The 17,755-nt window shown below is 41.1% G+C and overlaps 1 protein-coding gene across 1 annotated transcript in view; it reads left to right on the forward strand.

Annotated features, from left to right (window-relative positions):
- LOC133116330 (low-density lipoprotein receptor-related protein 1B-like) overlaps positions 1 to 17,755 on the forward strand; it is a 447,656-nt gene that overhangs the window by 384,247 nt on the left and 45,654 nt on the right. The window contains exons 74-78 of the mRNA XM_061225770.1: positions 642 to 782; positions 8,571 to 8,705; positions 11,361 to 11,480; positions 14,277 to 14,518; positions 16,400 to 16,623. Of these exons, the coding sequence (XP_061081754.1) occupies positions 642 to 782; positions 8,571 to 8,705; positions 11,361 to 11,480; positions 14,277 to 14,518; positions 16,400 to 16,623 (862 nt within the window). The remainder of the gene's footprint in view (positions 1 to 641; positions 783 to 8,570; positions 8,706 to 11,360; positions 11,481 to 14,276; positions 14,519 to 16,399; positions 16,624 to 17,755) is intronic.

Raw genomic sequence — 17,755 nt, forward strand, 5'->3', positions numbered from 1 at the left:
ATGCATGTTTTTACATTAGCAAAACATAGGATGAACTGAACGAAAGTTAACCATTATAAAATCCATAAACTTTTTTTCTCATTGCAATATGAATTGGTGTTAACTAATGTAGTTGTTAATGTAGTATTAATGATGTACAAATACATAAACAAACCTGTGCACATTAGTTAGCTAACAACTACACTAGTTATTGCAAATTCATATAACCTTATTGTAAAGTATTACCTATTTTTCATCATGTTTTGCATGCAAATTCTTTATTTTTATATTAGTAAAGTTGAAATGTATAGTGCCTGACACCATTTATATATTATTTTTTCTATATAGACCCACACAAACTGTATAAACTATTCATTATTTGGGGCACTGACTTGTGTTTCAATAAGAACAGTGAATTTTAGGCACACCTGACTGGCAATGCACAAAGAATACTTTAAAGAAGAAACAACATACAGTCATTGTTTAGATCTCTGGAATTAAAACAGTCCAAAAACATCACTGACCAAAAACTGGAAGGTTGACCAGTAAAACAGCATTAACATTTAATTCCTCCGTCCATGTTTGCATTTTCTTGGGGAAATGTCTGCTGATGTTCTCTCGGGGGACCGGACACTGACGTCTCTCTCACTGGGCCGTGTTAGTGGGCGTGGCCAGGAGACCCAGGCCGTGTGGAAAGGTGGAGTTGGCCTGCAGTGACCAGCGCTGCATCCCCAGCCGGCTGCAGTGCGACCTCTTTGATGACTGTGGAGATGGAGGCTCCGATGAGCAGGACTGCAAGGCCGGTGAGTGAGCCTCTCAAAGAGTGGCCAACTGCACTGCCGAAAGCATTAGAAAAAGTCATTTTATAATTCAGCGGTAATGCTTTATTTTACAGACTGTTAATGACATGGTACTTACTGGGTAGATACCAGGTACTTATTAGGTGAATATTTAGATTTTATAGGTACACACAATGGAACCGACTGTAAAATGTACTTACATAGTACTTACATATGGTACTTACTGACTTTGTTTCAAGGTACTTACTACTGAAATCAAAGTACACTGCTCAAAAAAATTTAGGGAACACTTAATCATCACAGTGTAACACCAAGTCAGTGAAACTTCAGGGATATCAATCTGTCTACTTAGGAAGCACAAGTGATTGTTAATCGATTTCACCTGCTTTGGTGCAAATGAAAGTGAAAACAGGTGCAATGGAGATGGTAAATGGTAAATGGTTGGCATTTATATAGTGCCTTTATCCAAAGCACTGTACAATTGATGCTTCTCATTCACCCATTCACACACGCACTTACACACCGACGACGATTGGCTGCCATGCAAGGCGCCGACCAGCTCATCAGGAGCTTTTGGGGGTTAGGTGTCTTGCTCAAGGACACTTCGACACAGCCCAGGTGGGGGATCGAACCGGCAACGCTCCGACTGCCAGACGACTGCTCTTACTGCCTGAGCCAATGAGACGACTGCTCTTACTGCCTGAGCCATGTCGCCCCTCTATGCAAAAGTAAGACAACCCCACAAAAGGTAATGGTTTTGCATGTGGTGGCTACAGACAGTTGCTCTCTCCTTATCCTTCCTGAATGATTCTTCTCTAGTTTGGTGTTCTGCTTGTGTCCTTATCACTACTGGTAGCATGAGGTGGTACCTGCAGCCGAATCGGGTTGCACAGGTAGTCCAGGTAGTGTCAGAAACAGACTCCATGAGGGTGGCATGAGGGCTCGATGTCCTCTAGTGGGACCTGTGCTCACAGCCCAGCACCAGGCAGCTCGATTGGCGTTCTCGAGAGACCATCAGAATTGGCAGGTCCGCCATTGGCGCCCTGTTCTCTTCACAGATGAGAGCAGGTTCACACTGAGCACATGTGACAGGCATGAAAGAGTCAGGAGACGTCGTGGGGAATGTTATGCTGCCTGTAGCATCATCTAGCATGACCGGTTTGGCAGTGGGTCATTGATGGTCTGGGGAGGCATATCCTTGGAGGGTCACACAGACCTCCATGTCATAGCCAACAGTACCCTGACTGCTGTTAGGTACCGGGATGAAATCCTCAGACCGATTGTCAGACCAGGCTGGTGCAGTGGGCCCTGGGTTCCTCCTGGTGCAGGACAATGCCCGGCCTCATGTGGCCAGAGTGTGTAGGCAGTTCCTGGATGAGGAAGGCATTGATGCCATTGACTGGCCCTCACGTTCCCCTGCCCTAAATCCAATTGAGCACCTATGGGATGTTATGTATCTGACGTCGCCAAGTACCACCACAGGAGCTCACTGATGCCCTGATCCAGGCCTGGGAGGAGATCCCCCAGGACACCATCCGCTGACTCATCAGGAGCATGCCCAGACGTTGTGGGGAGTGCGTACAGGCATGCAGGGGCCATACACACTACTGAGTCACATTATGAGTTGCGGTGATAAAATTCACACAAGTTGGATCAGCCTGTAATTTAAATTTTTTACTTTGATTTTGAATCCTGATGGGTTAATGATTTTGGTTTTCTTTGACCGTTGTTACGTCATTTTGTTCTGAACAAATTATACAATGTACATCAGTAAAGATTTTCAACTTGAATAAATCGTTCATCAAGATCTGATGTGTTCCTTGAATGTTCCCTTAATTTTTTGGAGCAGGGTACTTGCGTAATAATTTCTCAAGTAGCTGTGTACATAGCTAGTCAGTACTATGTAATTAACAGGCTGTCAAATAAAGCATCACCATTTCCGCTCGACATTGGGGTTAGCTCAATTCAATTCAATTTTATTTGTATAACACTTTTCACAGAAGAGCATCACAATGACGCATAACAGAAGGGAAGAGAAAAGGGGAAATACCAGCTTTGAGGCCCCAGGTAGCACAGTAAATAAACTTCCTAGTGGGTAGAAAAATGTGCAGAGAAAAAACTATTCCCGATGGGGAGAACAACCCGGCTGTAGGGGGGATGCCTGTGCTCCGCTGGCCGACAGCTAGCCATAAATAAAGTAGCAGATAAAGTAGAAGGGTCCACATGGATGGATGTAAAGTATGCGGTTCAGAGGGGAGGGGGATGAATCTGTCACTCCAGGATGTGTTGAAGCGTGGGCTAGACCAAGAGAGGAACAGAGCTGCAGCAGTCCATGAGCTCAGAGCAGGGGTCCAGTTGGAGTGGTTCATGAGCTCAGAACGGGGGTCCAGTTGGAGTGGTCCATGAGCTCAGAGCAGGGGTCCGGTTGGAGTGGTCCATGAGCTCAGAGCAGGGGTCCGGTTGGAGTGGTCCATGAGCTCAGAGCAGGGGTCCAGTTGGAGTGGTTCATGAGCTCAGAACGGGGGTCCAGTTGGAGTGGTCCATGAGCTCAGAGCAGGGGTCCGGTTGGAGTGGTCCATGAGCTCAGAGCGGGGGTCCAGTTGGAGTGGTCCATGAGCTCAGAGCAGGGGTCCGGTTGGAGTGGTCCATGAGCTCAGAGCAGGGGTCCAGTCGGAGTGGTCCATGAGCTCAGAGCAGGGGTCCGGTTGGAGTGGTCCATGAGCTCAGAGCAGGGGTCCAGTTGGAGTGGTTCATGAGCTCAGAACGGGGGTCCGGTTGGAGTGGTCCATGAGCTCAGAGCAGGGGTCCAGTTGGAGTGGTCCATGAGCTCAGAACGGGGGTCCGGTTGGAGTGGTCCATGAGCTCACAGCGAGGGTCCAGTTGGAGTGGTCCATGAGCTCAGAGCAGGGGTCCAGTTGGAGTGGTCCATGAGCTCAGAACGGGGGTCCGGTTGGAGTGGTCCATGAGCTCACAGCGGGGGTCCGGTTGGAGTGGTCCATGAGCTCAGAGCAGGGGTCCAGTTGGAGTGGTCCATGAGCTCAGAGCAGGGGTCCAGTTGGAGTGGTCCATGAGCTCAGAACGGGGATCCAGTTGGAGTGGTCCATGAGCTCACAGCGGGGGTCCGGTTGGAGTGGTCCATGAGCTCAGAGCGGGGGTCCGGTTGGAGTGGTCCATGAGCTCAGAGCGGGGATCCAGTTGGAGTGGTCCATGAGCTCAGAGCAGGGGTCCAGTTGGAGTGGTCCATGAGCTCAGAGCGGGGGTCCAGTTGGAGTGGTCCATGAGCTCAGAGCGGGGGTCCGGTTGGAGTGGTTCATGAGCTCAGAGCGGGGATCCAGTTGGAGTGGTCCATGAGCTCAGAGCAGGGGTCCGGTTGGAGTGGTCCATGAGCTCAGAGCAGGGGTCCGGTTGGAGTGGTCCATGAGCTCAGAGCAGGGGTCGGACTGCCTGCTGATATACTTTTGCTTGTGACCTCAGCACCGTTTACCCTTACCCTTAGTACAACTGTCTGCTGCCGATTGACCCATATCTGTTTGGACTGTCTCTGTTGGAAAATAAAACCTCTTTTCTGCATACTTCCGGGTTGCTATTGGTTCTTCTGCCTCACATTCTGCCTCACAATTTTCAATCAAAACGTTAAAACTCATGGTTCTATCTGTATAACTTTAATTTTAAAGTTTTAAGATACCATTGTTTTAGCGACAACAGTTCCTTATTTGGTAAGATGTGGGTGGTAAAACAAGCGTGGGGGGACCTTATTATTATTATTATTATTATTATTACTATTAGTAGTAGTAGTAGTATTATTATATAAATTAGTACCCATTGATTGAAACCCATTAATTAAATGGAATTTGGAACCCAGTGCCTGCTGTAGGACTGATTTTATCCCCCTGCCCCCAACTAGGTTTTTCGAGGAGCAGACTAATGCATCCCAATTAATTATGGCTATCATACATCAGTTTTCAGGGAACTCACCCCACTGACACACACTATTCCCATGATCACACACAATGTTCATAACATGGGACATCATCTGTGGGCTCTTCATCAGGTGACAATATATCGCTCTCCAAATCAGAATAATCTTTTCCTGTACTTTCATCCCTACTGCTACTAGCTGGCCTGATTCATGAAGGAATGGAGCTTCTACTCTGGGCCGCCTGCTGTAGCTCCCCCTCTTTCTTTTTCTTAAGCCTTTCCTTTCTGGGCATTGCACCGTCTGCAACCAGCAGAGCAGATGCTCAAAATTAATGACTGACATGTTTATCCAAAACAGAAATTAAAAGCGTAAACCTGGACCAAAATTTCAGCTTAGAGTTGGGACCCTGTTTTACATTTCATTTTAAGTAATGATAAGATTCTAGATCAGCAGTCCTACTAGGACATGCTTGATACATAAGCACCCTGAATTTGGGGTTTCAAAACTTTCTGTTTTCATGTTGTGTATCATTGTGTTTTAACTGCATCTATTTTATAAATGAGACATATGGTACAACTACAGGACACTCTTTTATATTTGCTACCTCTATGCATATGTCTGTTCCAGGATCAGGGAGGTGGGAAGTATTTTGCCTTTCATTGGAGACAGGTGCATTTGCGTCTCGTAGCAGTGTTTATTTCTATTAATATCTTTTATTTAACCTTTATTTATCCAGGTTAGTCTCATTGAGATTAAGAAATCTCTTTTCCGAGACCTGGCCAAGAAAAACAGAACAATATTACAGGCATGCATAATTATTACATAATACATTGCATTAGTACAAATAAAGGAATCTAGAAAAGTAAAAAGAAATTAAGAGGAAAAGCAAAACCCATATCAGATTACACATTGAAGCAGACAAGATCATTTTTTAACAATATTACCTCTTATGGGTCAAAACACTTACAGACCTGTATTTCATTTTCCTCCATGCCTTTTGCCCCAGCTTTAAAATGATTTAGCGAGATAAGCTCCTTCGGTTTCATTTTCCTTTGAAGCTCATTCCGAGCCAAAGGGGCAGACAACTGGAAGGCTTTTTTGCCAAACTCAGTCCAAGTCTTTGCTACTGTCAGCAGGACACTGTTTTGAGAACTTAGCTTTTTGCTGCAGGGTAATGAATGAAAATGGATAGGATGGGAGCTGTCTCAGTATGGCTTTATAAATGAAAATGTACCAGTGACTCATCCTGCGCAAAGTTAATGAGCACCAGACTACTCTCATATAGAGGGTACAATGATGTGTTAGAGATTTGTAATTTGTGACAAACCTCAATGCTCTATGATACACAGTGTCCAGCTTCCATAATGCTGCAACAGGAGCGTGCATGTAAAGTATATCCCCATAGTCTGTAGTCTGTCCACTGAGAGGTATTGACACATTATAGGTAATGAAGACTAGGCTCTTTTTTGCCTCAAAAGAAAAACATGACCTGTTATGGAAGTAGAAACCTAACTTCAGTCTCCGTTTTAAATGACTGTGTGACTTAAAAGTAAGTCATCTATTAAAAAACCCAAGTACTTATAGGTTGACACTCTTTCAATTTCCTTACCCTGTGTAGTAATTATGTGAGGGAGTATCTGTGGTTCCTTCTTACTCTTATTAAAAATCATCAGTTTAGTTTCATCTGCATTTAAAACAAGCGTTAGCTGATACAGCTGGGCCTGAACCATACTAAAAGCTAATTGAAGTTCATCAAAAGCCCTGTTGCTGCGCAGCAATAAATAATAGTGTCATCTGCATTCAAATGAAAAAAAGCATTTGGCACATTTTTTCCAACATTGTTAATGTTATTGATTCATTGAAACGTTTAAACCCCAGGGAATACGGCGACATGCCCAAACAATAAAATTTAAAAAGATAAAAAATAAAAATAAAAATAAATCTGGCTGACAGTTCCAACATTGTTTTAAAACTGTCTCTGAGAATACATGAAATACATTATTATTATTTTACATTAATAACAGTAGGCTTTGCATTTAAAAAATCATATATTGGTGGTTTCATCCAGGTAAAGACTCTCTGATATCTTCCCTTATCTCTGAAGTGCAGTGCCAGGACAGACATAATGACAGCGGTACATTTAGTGCATTTAAAATTTGCGAATTCATCTTGCAAGCAAAATAATGTCCCTGATCTCGCTTTTGCAGTAGCCCACTTGCAGCTGGCTTTTGAGGGATCTTGTGGAACAGGTACAATCCATGTTTTTAAATCAATATCTGCCTTCTACTCCTTAATATGAAACTTTTTGTATTTTCCCCAGTTTGACATTGCTATCCAACTTGAAAAACGTATGGTGTGGGTTGTATTAATGATAGCCTAGGCAACATTAGATTTTTGGATGTTTCATTATGAGAGATCGATACATTAGTGCAGAAACAAAAGCAAGTGAAAACAAAGCACTTTATTTTATATCTGTATTTATTGTTTGATAACAACTTGTTTGGTTATTTGGAAAGGGGGGTTGGAGAGCGGAGTGTGGAGTGCTTTTTAAATTGATAAGCCAATTGTGTGGAAGCAGTGCAATGCATGAAATCATGCAGATACGAGTCAGGAGCTTCAGTTAATGTTCGCATCAACCATCAGAAGGGGGAAAATTTAAATCTAAGTGACTTTAACCATGGAATGATTATTGGTGCCAAACAGGGTGGTTTGAGTACCTCAGAAACTGCAGATCTCCTGGGATTTTCACACGCAAGTCTCTAAAGAATGGTGCAAAAAAACTGAAAACATCCAGTGAGCAGCAATTCTGCGGGCAGAAACACCTTGTTAGTGAGAGGTCAGAGGAGAATGGCCGGACTGGTTAAAACTGACAGGAAGGTGACAGTAACACAAACCACACATTACGACAGTGTTACGCAGAAAAGCATCTCAGAACACACAATGTGTAAAACCTCTAAGTGGATAGACTACAGCAGCAGAAGTCTAAAACCATCCATTATCTGAACCCACTTATCCTGAACAGGGTCACAGGGGGGCTGGAGCCTATCCCAGCATACATTGGGCGAAAGGCAGGAATACACCCTGGACAGGTCGCCAGTCCATCGCAGGGCACACACACCATTCACTCTTTCACTCACACACTTATACACTCATACACTCATACACTCATACACTCATACCTGTGGGCAATTTAGACTCTCCTATCAGCCTAACATGCATGTCTTTGGACTGTGGGAGGAAACCGGAGTACCCGAAGGAAACCCACGCAGACACGGGGAGAACATGCAAACTCCGCACAGAGAGGCCCTGGCCGACGGGGATTCGAACCCAGGACCTCCTTGCTGTGAGGCGGCAGTGCTACCCACTGCACCATCCGTGCCGCCACGTCTAAAGTCTAAAACCAATAAGTCTAAAAAAATAATAAATACCTAATGGAGTGCTCACTGTGCTGTTTTATATCACACTGGAACCAATGAGCTTCATACACTGACCAAGTACTTTATGAGGAACATTTCCAGTGTGATATAAATCCAGTGATCAGCAGTTCTGCAGACAGAAACGCATTGTTAATGAGAGAGAGGAGACTGCCGACAGGAAGCTGACAGGAAGGTGACAGTAACGCAAATAACCACACATTACAACAGCGGTATGCAGAAGAGCATCTCTGAACACACAACGCACCAAACCTCTAAGTGGATAGGCTACAGCAGTCTAAAAAATAAGTCTAATAAATACCTAATAAAGTATCAGGTATCAGGTACAGTGCTCAGTGAGTGTATGTCATGGCACTAGAGTCCATAATCCTGCATTGCGTTCAGTGTCAGAGGGGTAATGTAGCCTGTGAATGTGTGTGTTTCTGTGTTTCTTCCCAGTTCTCACTGACGATGTTTGTAGAGGAAAGATAAACCCATGTGGTGAAGATGCGGTTTGCAACCAAACAAGAGCTGGCACCATCTGTCAGTGCAAACCAGGCTTTCAGAGAGACCAGACAAACGGACGCTGCGGAGGTACAGTAACACTGCTGCTGGTTTCTCCTCTACCACAACTCGCCTACACTTCTGCCTTCTGTCACAAGTGCATACTGGTAGTAATGGGCAGTTTTCGTGTGTGTGTGTGGTGTTATTGCACATCCATGAAGAGGGGACCAAGCATACATTTTCTAGTTCCTCACCTGGTAAATACTTTAAACGTGTGTATGTGTGTGTGTATGTCTAAAGAATAATCCAGTAAGACACATACAGTCCCCTTCAAAAGTATTGGAACAGCAAGGTCAATTCCTTTGTTTTTGCTGAACACTTAAGACAATTGAGTTTGGGGTCAAAAGATGTACATGAGATGACAGATCTGAATTTCAGCTTTTATTTCCTGGTATTTTTATATTGATTTGTTACACAACTTCCAAGGACTTGTTAGAATTTTTAGGTGAGCAATTTTTAGGTGAGCATGTGACTGACATGTGTTTCTTGTTGCCCAGATATGTCCTGTTAGATTGATTGGTTAAACAATAAATAGTTCTGAATGTGTACTCTTGGTTTTGGCCTTGGATTTTGCCTGTGAAGACTCCATTTATGTTAGAAAAGATGAACCAAGACCAGAAACTGTCTTTTTGGAGAAAGCCATTTTGAAGCAAAGCAAAGATGAGAAATCGATCAGAGCCATTGCACAAGCTTGTACAACAACTTGGAATGTCTTGAAAAAGAAAGAAACCACTGGCATACTAAGCAACAGACATCGAACAAGTCGACCAAAGAAAACAACAGCAGTGTCACTTTTCATGCTTGTCACGTCATGTTTCATGTTTTACTGGTACATTCTCATGCTGCTCTCAAGCTAATTGTCTGCACCTGTCTACACCTGCATATAAGCTCAGTTTTATGTCAAGTCTTTGTGAAATTGTTGCCTCCTGTTCATCAGTGCACTTTTGAGCATTTTGTCAAGTTATTGTCTACCTGTTAAGATCCAAGCCTGTTCATTGACCATTGCCTGCCTGTACCACACACTTTGCCTGCTGTCTTTGTGCTTTTGCCCCGCGGAGCGGACTTCGGTCTTGACTCTTGCACCACCCTCAACTCCGAGGCTGCCTGCCGTCCGTCTGCACTACTGACAGCTTTCCTGGTTACTGGATTTTCTGCATGGTTTACCGATTTCGAGACTGCCTCGGTACTGTACTTTGGTTTTGGCTGGATTTGCTGTTTAGGTTGTTTTTCGACTACACTCACTGGACATTCCCTGAATAAAGCCCTGACGGGACTTTATTATATTTCTGTTGTCTGAGTCGTGCATTTCGGGTCCAACCCCTCACGCACCCGTCTCAAACATTGTGAGAGCAGTGAAGAAAAATCATCAGTCAGTGACTTCACAAACCATCTCCACAGGGCAGGGGTGAAGGTATCTCAATCAACCATTTAATGAAGACTTAGAGAGCAGGAATATAGAGGCTATACCTACTATATCTAGTAATCCGCATGGTCCTAGAGGACATTTTTTACGAGTCACATTGGCTCGTTTTGATGTTGGTTTCATTGTTTAGTTCGTAATGTGATATGCCAAAATTGCATGTTAAAAAGGGGTAGTGTTGTGACACTACCACATATATAGGAATCTATGGCTATGATTCCAAAAACAAAGGAATTGGGCTTGCTGTTCCAATGCTTTCGGAGGGGACTATATGTACATTTCATTAAACTATGGGCACACAATACAACCATATTTCAGCTGATCTTCATGTGTAAAAGAAGGACTGGAGGAGCATTAGAGATTCATAGAGAATTTTCTGCTCACATCTGAAAATCCTTGTATAAATGTCAGTAGAGCTGAGTGAATATAATCTGTCCTTGACTTTTCAAAAAACTAAAAATAACTCAAATGACATTGTGTAACTGAGCTTGATATTCATATTAATACTTGGTTTGGAGTTGTTGGCATTTCCAGATTGTCACTATAATTGTAGGGTGGATAATAACAGTCCAAAAGTTATTGTTATACTAAAATAAAGTATTTTTAGAACTGAACTGCTAAAGATTTAGAACTGATATGAATTTATTATATGCTGAGCTCAAGGAGAATATTTCTCCACAGACATGTTTGTGATGTTCAAAAGGTAAGTTGTACAGATGAACACTGTATAGTCAAGATACATACACTTACTGAGCACTTTATTAGATAGACCTGTACGCCAGCAAATATTGAATCAGCAAATAATTGGCAGCAACAGCAACAACTAAATGCATAAAAGCTTGCAGACGTGATCAAGAGGTTCAGCTGAACAAATGTCAGAATGGGGAAGAAATGTGATCTAAGTGGAATGATTGTTGGTGCCAGATAGGGTGGTTTGAATCTCAGGGACTGCTGATCTTCTGGGATTTTCACGCACAACAGTCCCTAGAGTTTGCAGAGAATGCTTAAAGCTGACAGGAAGGTGACAGTAATGCAAATAACCACACATTACAACAGAAGTATGCAGAACATACAACATGTCAAACTTTTTAAGTGGATAGGCTGCAGCAGCAAAAGACCAGTAAGTCTGGAAAATAAGTATAATAAATATCTAATAAAGTGCTCCCTGAATCTACACGTTTTAAACACATTTATAGACACTTTTCCTGTGCAAATCTGCTGTTGAATATCACACTGAAATGGACTTTTCCTCTTTTCTCCTGTAGAAGTGAATGAATGTCTGCAGTTTGGAGTGTGTTCTCACCACTGCACTAATACTAAGGGATCCTTTAAGTGCACATGCAACAAGCACTTCATACAAATCAATGACAGCTGTGTAGCAAAAGGTAAGGACATACGATATTGTTTATATAATTGTGTTTCACATTGTTTATACTACTTAACAGTAGTATTCACAATGTGTATAACATAACAGTATAACATAGTATATGTACTCTTAAGTACATTTTTAGTTTGTGAATGTAAGTAAATGTAACTCTCACATTTGAACTGATAATCTCCTAAAACCCGACAATTATTTTAGGAGTCTCATCTTAATCTCAAGAACCACAGTATGCTGAAACCTATAGTCCACAGAGCATTCAATAAATATAAAATAATATTTAAAAAAATATTTTTTACTGAAACATGATGATGTCTTTGTCATCCAAGACACTTCTGGCAGCTCTCAGGAGGACTAACTATCTAAGTCCTTAGATATTATTTGTGCCTTAAAAGGCAGCAGTTTGCATACCAGTGTCACTCACTAACAACACTGAGTTTTTGTGTCAGTGTAGTTTATCAAATTAAGTGCTTAATAATTATTAATGCAAGCTGTAAAAGTAATTAATTAATTAATTCAATGTATTTTTATTTATCTACATCATGTCTTATTTATTATATTTTTACTTTGATCTGATGCAACTTCAATTCAACTGCTATAGTTGTATGTATGTATGTATGTTGTATGTGTTCAGTAAATTTAGTTTTCATAGACAATGCTTATACAATTTGGTCATTCGGAGCTCCATGTCTTGGCACAAAGACATATTTTTTCTTAATTTGGCTCTACTCCACAATTTCACATGTGTTGAAATGGCATATTTTCAGCTTTTATTAATGAGTATTTTTGTACTTTTTGCTTTCACTTTTTGTTATTCATAGTCCCCCATAACATTTGGGACAAATGGCTTCACAAGTATTTCTGATTTATCAGGTGTGTTCACTTCCTTAGTGCAGGTATAAGAAAGCGTTCAGGATCTGGGGCCTCATTTATAAACGTTGCGTAGGCACAAAAGAATGCGTACGCCACTTTCTAAGCAAACTTTGGCATTTATAAAAAACGAACTAGACGGGAAAATGTGCGGTCCTCCACGGAAACTCTGACCCATGCGTACGCACATTAACTGGAGAAATGAGAAACTGTGCCTTTAATGCTCGTGACGTAAGACCAGGAAAACGGGAAGTGAAACAGGATTTAAAAAGGTATAAAGATTTGCCGGGAGTTGTGGCTGGGTATGGCTGCTGTAAGGACGTGCTTCGTCCCTGTTATACTTATTAAAGTGTTGTGTTGTTGAATCTCGCTATACGGGTTCTCTCCCTTCCTAAGTGCAACACAACATTTGGCGACGAGAGAAGTCGAAAATGATATACAACAGATACCACTGTGTAAAATAAATCGAAATTGATTGTTGTTGATTGTACTCTTAAAGGGTTCTGATTTTCTGCATGTTTACACTAGGGCTCGGAACCGTACTGTTACACTAGGGCTCGGAACCGTACTGTCCTCTCAGCACGTTTGCTCTTGTTCTTGTGTTTAATTTGCACTTTGTTGTACGTCGCTCTGGATAAGAGCGTCTGCTAAATGCCATGCAATGTAATGTAATGTAATGTAATGAAATATTACCTCTCACGTATCATATACGAAGAGTTAATTTGCAAAAACTGATAAAAGCCTCTCTTACAACGAATAAACAAACAGCTGTTTGATTGATGCTCCCTGGAGTGCCCAAAAAATATGATTTAACGGAGATGTTGTTGTAAAATAATCCCTCAAATATGTAGACGAATTGTTAAACAATACTTCATGTTATTAAATGTATTCTCATAAATAATATGGTGAACAGTCGGACAAATTGCGCTGCACTGATGCCGTTTACAATGCGTCAGTCAGGCAGATACGAGCATAGTTTCATATATTGTTATCATATTCATATATTACGTTTTATAATGTGTTTATTGTTATAAATTTTTGTACGTTTTATCTCTTAATTTTGTAACTGTGTTTTCAATGGTGCTAGACAAATAACGTGTAACGCGTAATTATTATTATCATCGTCATCATCACATTCGTTGTGCAGAACTGTTCGTAATTTACAGGATAATTCCCACACCTGTAGCTTTTCAGAGGCAATCAAATGGCTGAAATCCCTTTTCTTGGCCTTCTTTTCAGCGTTTGCCATTGTCATCTTCATGAAATGCATATTCATTAGGGGCGTTTCACTGCCTATTTATAGGCAACTGTGGGCGGGACATGAAGCCGCGCCACATTTAGAGTTGATTGTGATTTATAAAGGAAAATTGGCGTGGGACGTGCGTATGCACTGTTTTATAAATCAGACTATTGTTTTGCATACGCACGTCCTAGGTTTCATGCTTACGCAACCTTTTGACGTGAATCCTAAGCACAGTTTTATAAATGAGGCCCCTGGTCTTTATTCTAGGTTTTTGATTGTCTTTCAACTGTTATTGGTTGAAAGACAATATTGGTGTTTGTCAGCATGAAGACCAGAGTTGTGGGAGTGAAAAGTCAAGGAAGAAATTACATGCACCTGACTAACAGCTGTGAGGCCATTTGACCCGAATATCATGGTGCCCTGAAATGGGGGTACTATGTATAAAAAGGCTTTCTACATGGTGTACCAAAATATAGATATACTAAAATGCTCAGAAATATATAATTGTGGAGTACTGAAACAATATGTCTTTATCCAGAGGCATATGGAGCTGACTGTGTGAACTGTTAATGATGGTATCTAATGAAAATATTTGTCTTTGAAACTTTGTAAAAATTGTTGTTTTAAACCCCAAATGGAATTTAGACACGTTTCGTTTTTTTTGCATATTAATGACTCTACGGGCAGGACCAGAAGATGAGGTGCTCTGCATAGCTAATGACACTGAAATCCGAGGTTTTGTGTATCCATTTAACCAGAGCCATGGACACAAACAACTAGCTCGCATCGAAGACAATGCCCGAATCGTTGGAATGGACGCTATGTTTCACCAAAACAGGTTTATCTGGGCTACCCAGTTTAACCCTGGGGGAATTTTTTACAAAGACATCCTAGACAGAAGTCAGTCTAAAACTAATAGCGGAATCATTGTAAGTATCCCTAGAAAAATGGTGGAATGTAGTTTTTGAATTGATTGTACAATTATTCCGTTGGTTGTTTATACAGTAGAACCTATTCATTATGCATACAGTTACTTTAAGCTTATATTATGCCGACCTTGGAACTTATTGCATGCATTTCACAGAAGGAAATGAATCACTCCAAAATTATTCACACCCTTGATGAAAAATGAGGAAAGAAGGCTGTATTGAAAAATGATTTTTAAAAAAGTTCAGATATTGAGCTATTATGTATGCTCAAAAAAGGAAATTTTTATACTAATATAATTTCTCAGGGCCTTTTTTATTTACCCCTCCCTCCCTATGCCCTCCCTGGGTTACACTAATAAGTCTGCTTCTGTGGTGTTTTCTGAGATGGGACAATATATTTGGGGTGGGGGGTTTGATAATTCCTTCATTTGTGATCTTTAAAGATCCTTCAGATCCTCTTGTCTGCTCGTCAGTTCAAATCATTCATGTGGTTCAAGACTTGGCCATTGCTAAACAGTAATTTTGTGGCCTGATAACTATTTCTTAAAGTTAATGTATTTAATTTTATATTTAATTTAAAATAATTATTAGGGGTGTGGATAATTGGAATACATGTCTTTTTTAGGAAAAATGAATACGTGTTAAACAAAGTATTTTTCTCTCGGCAAATGTGTAAGTATAAAATAATTCAATGACCATACAGTATAGCTCAATATGAAATGATATTGAACATTGTGCACGTGCATGCATGTGTTTGAATGAGAGAGTGTGTATTCCATTTCAAATCAAATGAAGTTGTAAATTGTGAATTGCTTTTTGCATTAAACATAGTGAATATGTGGTATAGTGTTGGGCTCTTGAACATTAAATTCATAAATCTACTGCGTGTGCATGGGGGGGCTGGGTTATTCTGTAAATAATATTGCCGCTACTCTCAGTGGGACCCACTTTCTCAATTTATCTAATTTTAATAACTGCCTGAAAAAATTAAGGCATATTAAAAATATTGCTTTTATCACGCATATTTCAAAGAAGTTAACTAGAAGATGAAGATAACGTTTAATGGATTTTCATCCTAGCAGGAAAATATTATTGACAATTGAATTGGAATCTTTAACATTACTATCTGATCTATTCCCTAAGGTGTAACATTTAGATGGCATATATTGCCATATTGCCAATTATGACCAGTTTATATCATGCCATTGGTATGATTTTCTCTGAGGCAGTTGTAATTTCCTGCTCAGAGGAATGATGTTCCTTGGTGTGGGGAGCCCAAGGCTTCATCTGAAGCAGTTCTGCAGCTCTCAGCTCACTGGACGTTTTTAAAAAGCCGAGTGGATAGTTATGCCATGGAAATACATGTGACAATACAAGGTGTTTGAACAGAATAAAATGTCATCAAACAACAAAATAAAGATGCTATCTTTAGAAGCACAAACATATATGCAATTGGGTGGCATATTCCAGTTTGTAACTATCAGAGGTAAAACGCCACCATGAAAACATCAGATAATTTTTTAGTGATTATGTGGATGGAGTTTTTATTGCACCTTCTAATTAATTATAGGAGTGAAATTAGCTGTAGGTGCAGTTGTCTCCCGCAGTGCACCCTGCTACACAATTTGAGTGAAACGAAGAGACAAAAACGTCACTGCCCCTAAATGATGCCTTCTGCATGCCGACTTCAAAAAAGATTGCGGGAAAAATTTGTCAGCTGGGATTTGTTTGTGTGTGTGTGTGTGCGTGTGTGTGCGTGTGTGTGAGTGTGTGCGCAACAAAAAAGAGAGAGCCGTTAGATGAAATAATAGAATAAGTATTTCCTTCTGTTGGAACTCAATGTGAGCGATCAGTGATACTTCATTGGACTGGTCCTTGCAGTGTCCTGATTTTCGGAGGCCCAGAGATGTGTCAGCTGACTGGGTGACGGGAAACATCTATTGGACGGACCACTCCCGGATGCACTGGTTTAGCTATTACACAGCCCATTGGACCAGGCTGCGGTACTCCATTAATGTGGGCCACCTGGGGGGAGAGAGCTGCACTCGTATTGTGACGGATATCGCTGGAGAGCCTTACGCCATCGCCGTGAACCCAGTGCGTGGGTACGTCTCCGCCAGCGTCCGCCATGTTGGCTCCCCCGTGCAGCGTCAAAGCAGTTTACCCAAACCAAAGCAAAAACTGAATTCACATTTGGTAACAATGTATTTTACAGCCTGTTAATTACAGTACTAACTAGGTAAATACCAGGTAGGTATTAGGTACTGTAATTATTTTGATTTCAGACGTATATAAGAGGCTGTAAAATGTAATTACATATGGTACTTACTGATTTTGTTTCATAGTACTTACCACTGAAATTAAAGTAGTGACCTAATAATTGTACAAGTATAGTAGCTGTTTGAGTACCCAGTAAGTGCGATGTAATTAACAGGCCATAAAATAAAGTGTTACGGTTTTTTGTTCCATTTTTGTCATTTGTGTGCCTGTCCATAAAATAGATCAGTGAGAAAGAAATGATTGTTCATGCTCATGAAAACAAGCATAGCAGCAACATTGAGCCGTCTCTGTTGTTAGCCCCTGTGATTTAAACATCCAAAAGAAAAACCACAATATAAAAGGTTACTTCAGATTGTGTCCAACTTTCTTAGTCATCTTCTTCGCAGAGGAAAAGTTTGACTGGACTTGTCAAATGGCTTTTGTGTGCAAAGCAGCAAACATGCAGACACAAGTGAAGGACTGATGCTGATTGAATCTAGCCTGCAGGCATTCATTAGTGGTGATGCTGTCTGCCTGCTGATTGCACTCTCACTTCTGTAAAATATCCCATCCCTGTGCATTAACTCAGATATAGCTGGCTATGCTCATTTGTGAAAAGCTGTCTTAATGTAGGGTTACTACAGTTGCAGGAGAATAGATTATTAAATTTCTATTCATCTGTAAATTTGAAATTGATTAAGATGTAGTTAACCTCACTCACAGTGTGATGCAGTCAACACCACTGCCGGTATAATAACATCCCAGCTTGCTGAGGGTCTTGTATAAAATGTAGGACAGGCTTGGTTGTCAATATATTATTTTGCGAGTCAAATCAGTCAAACTACCGTAAGGCTCATAATGTTAATGTTGTCTTTTCTGTCCCAGAACCACCAGTTCCAGATGAGGTGCCAGTGGCTACAGGGCACTATTAGGTTATACAATTAGAGGATACCCTTATGTTATGTCTTTAGAATGACG

This window comes from Conger conger, chromosome 17 (assembly GCF_963514075.1).
Source record: "Conger conger chromosome 17, fConCon1.1, whole genome shotgun sequence".
Lineage (NCBI taxonomy): Eukaryota > Metazoa > Chordata > Actinopteri > Anguilliformes > Congridae > Conger > Conger conger.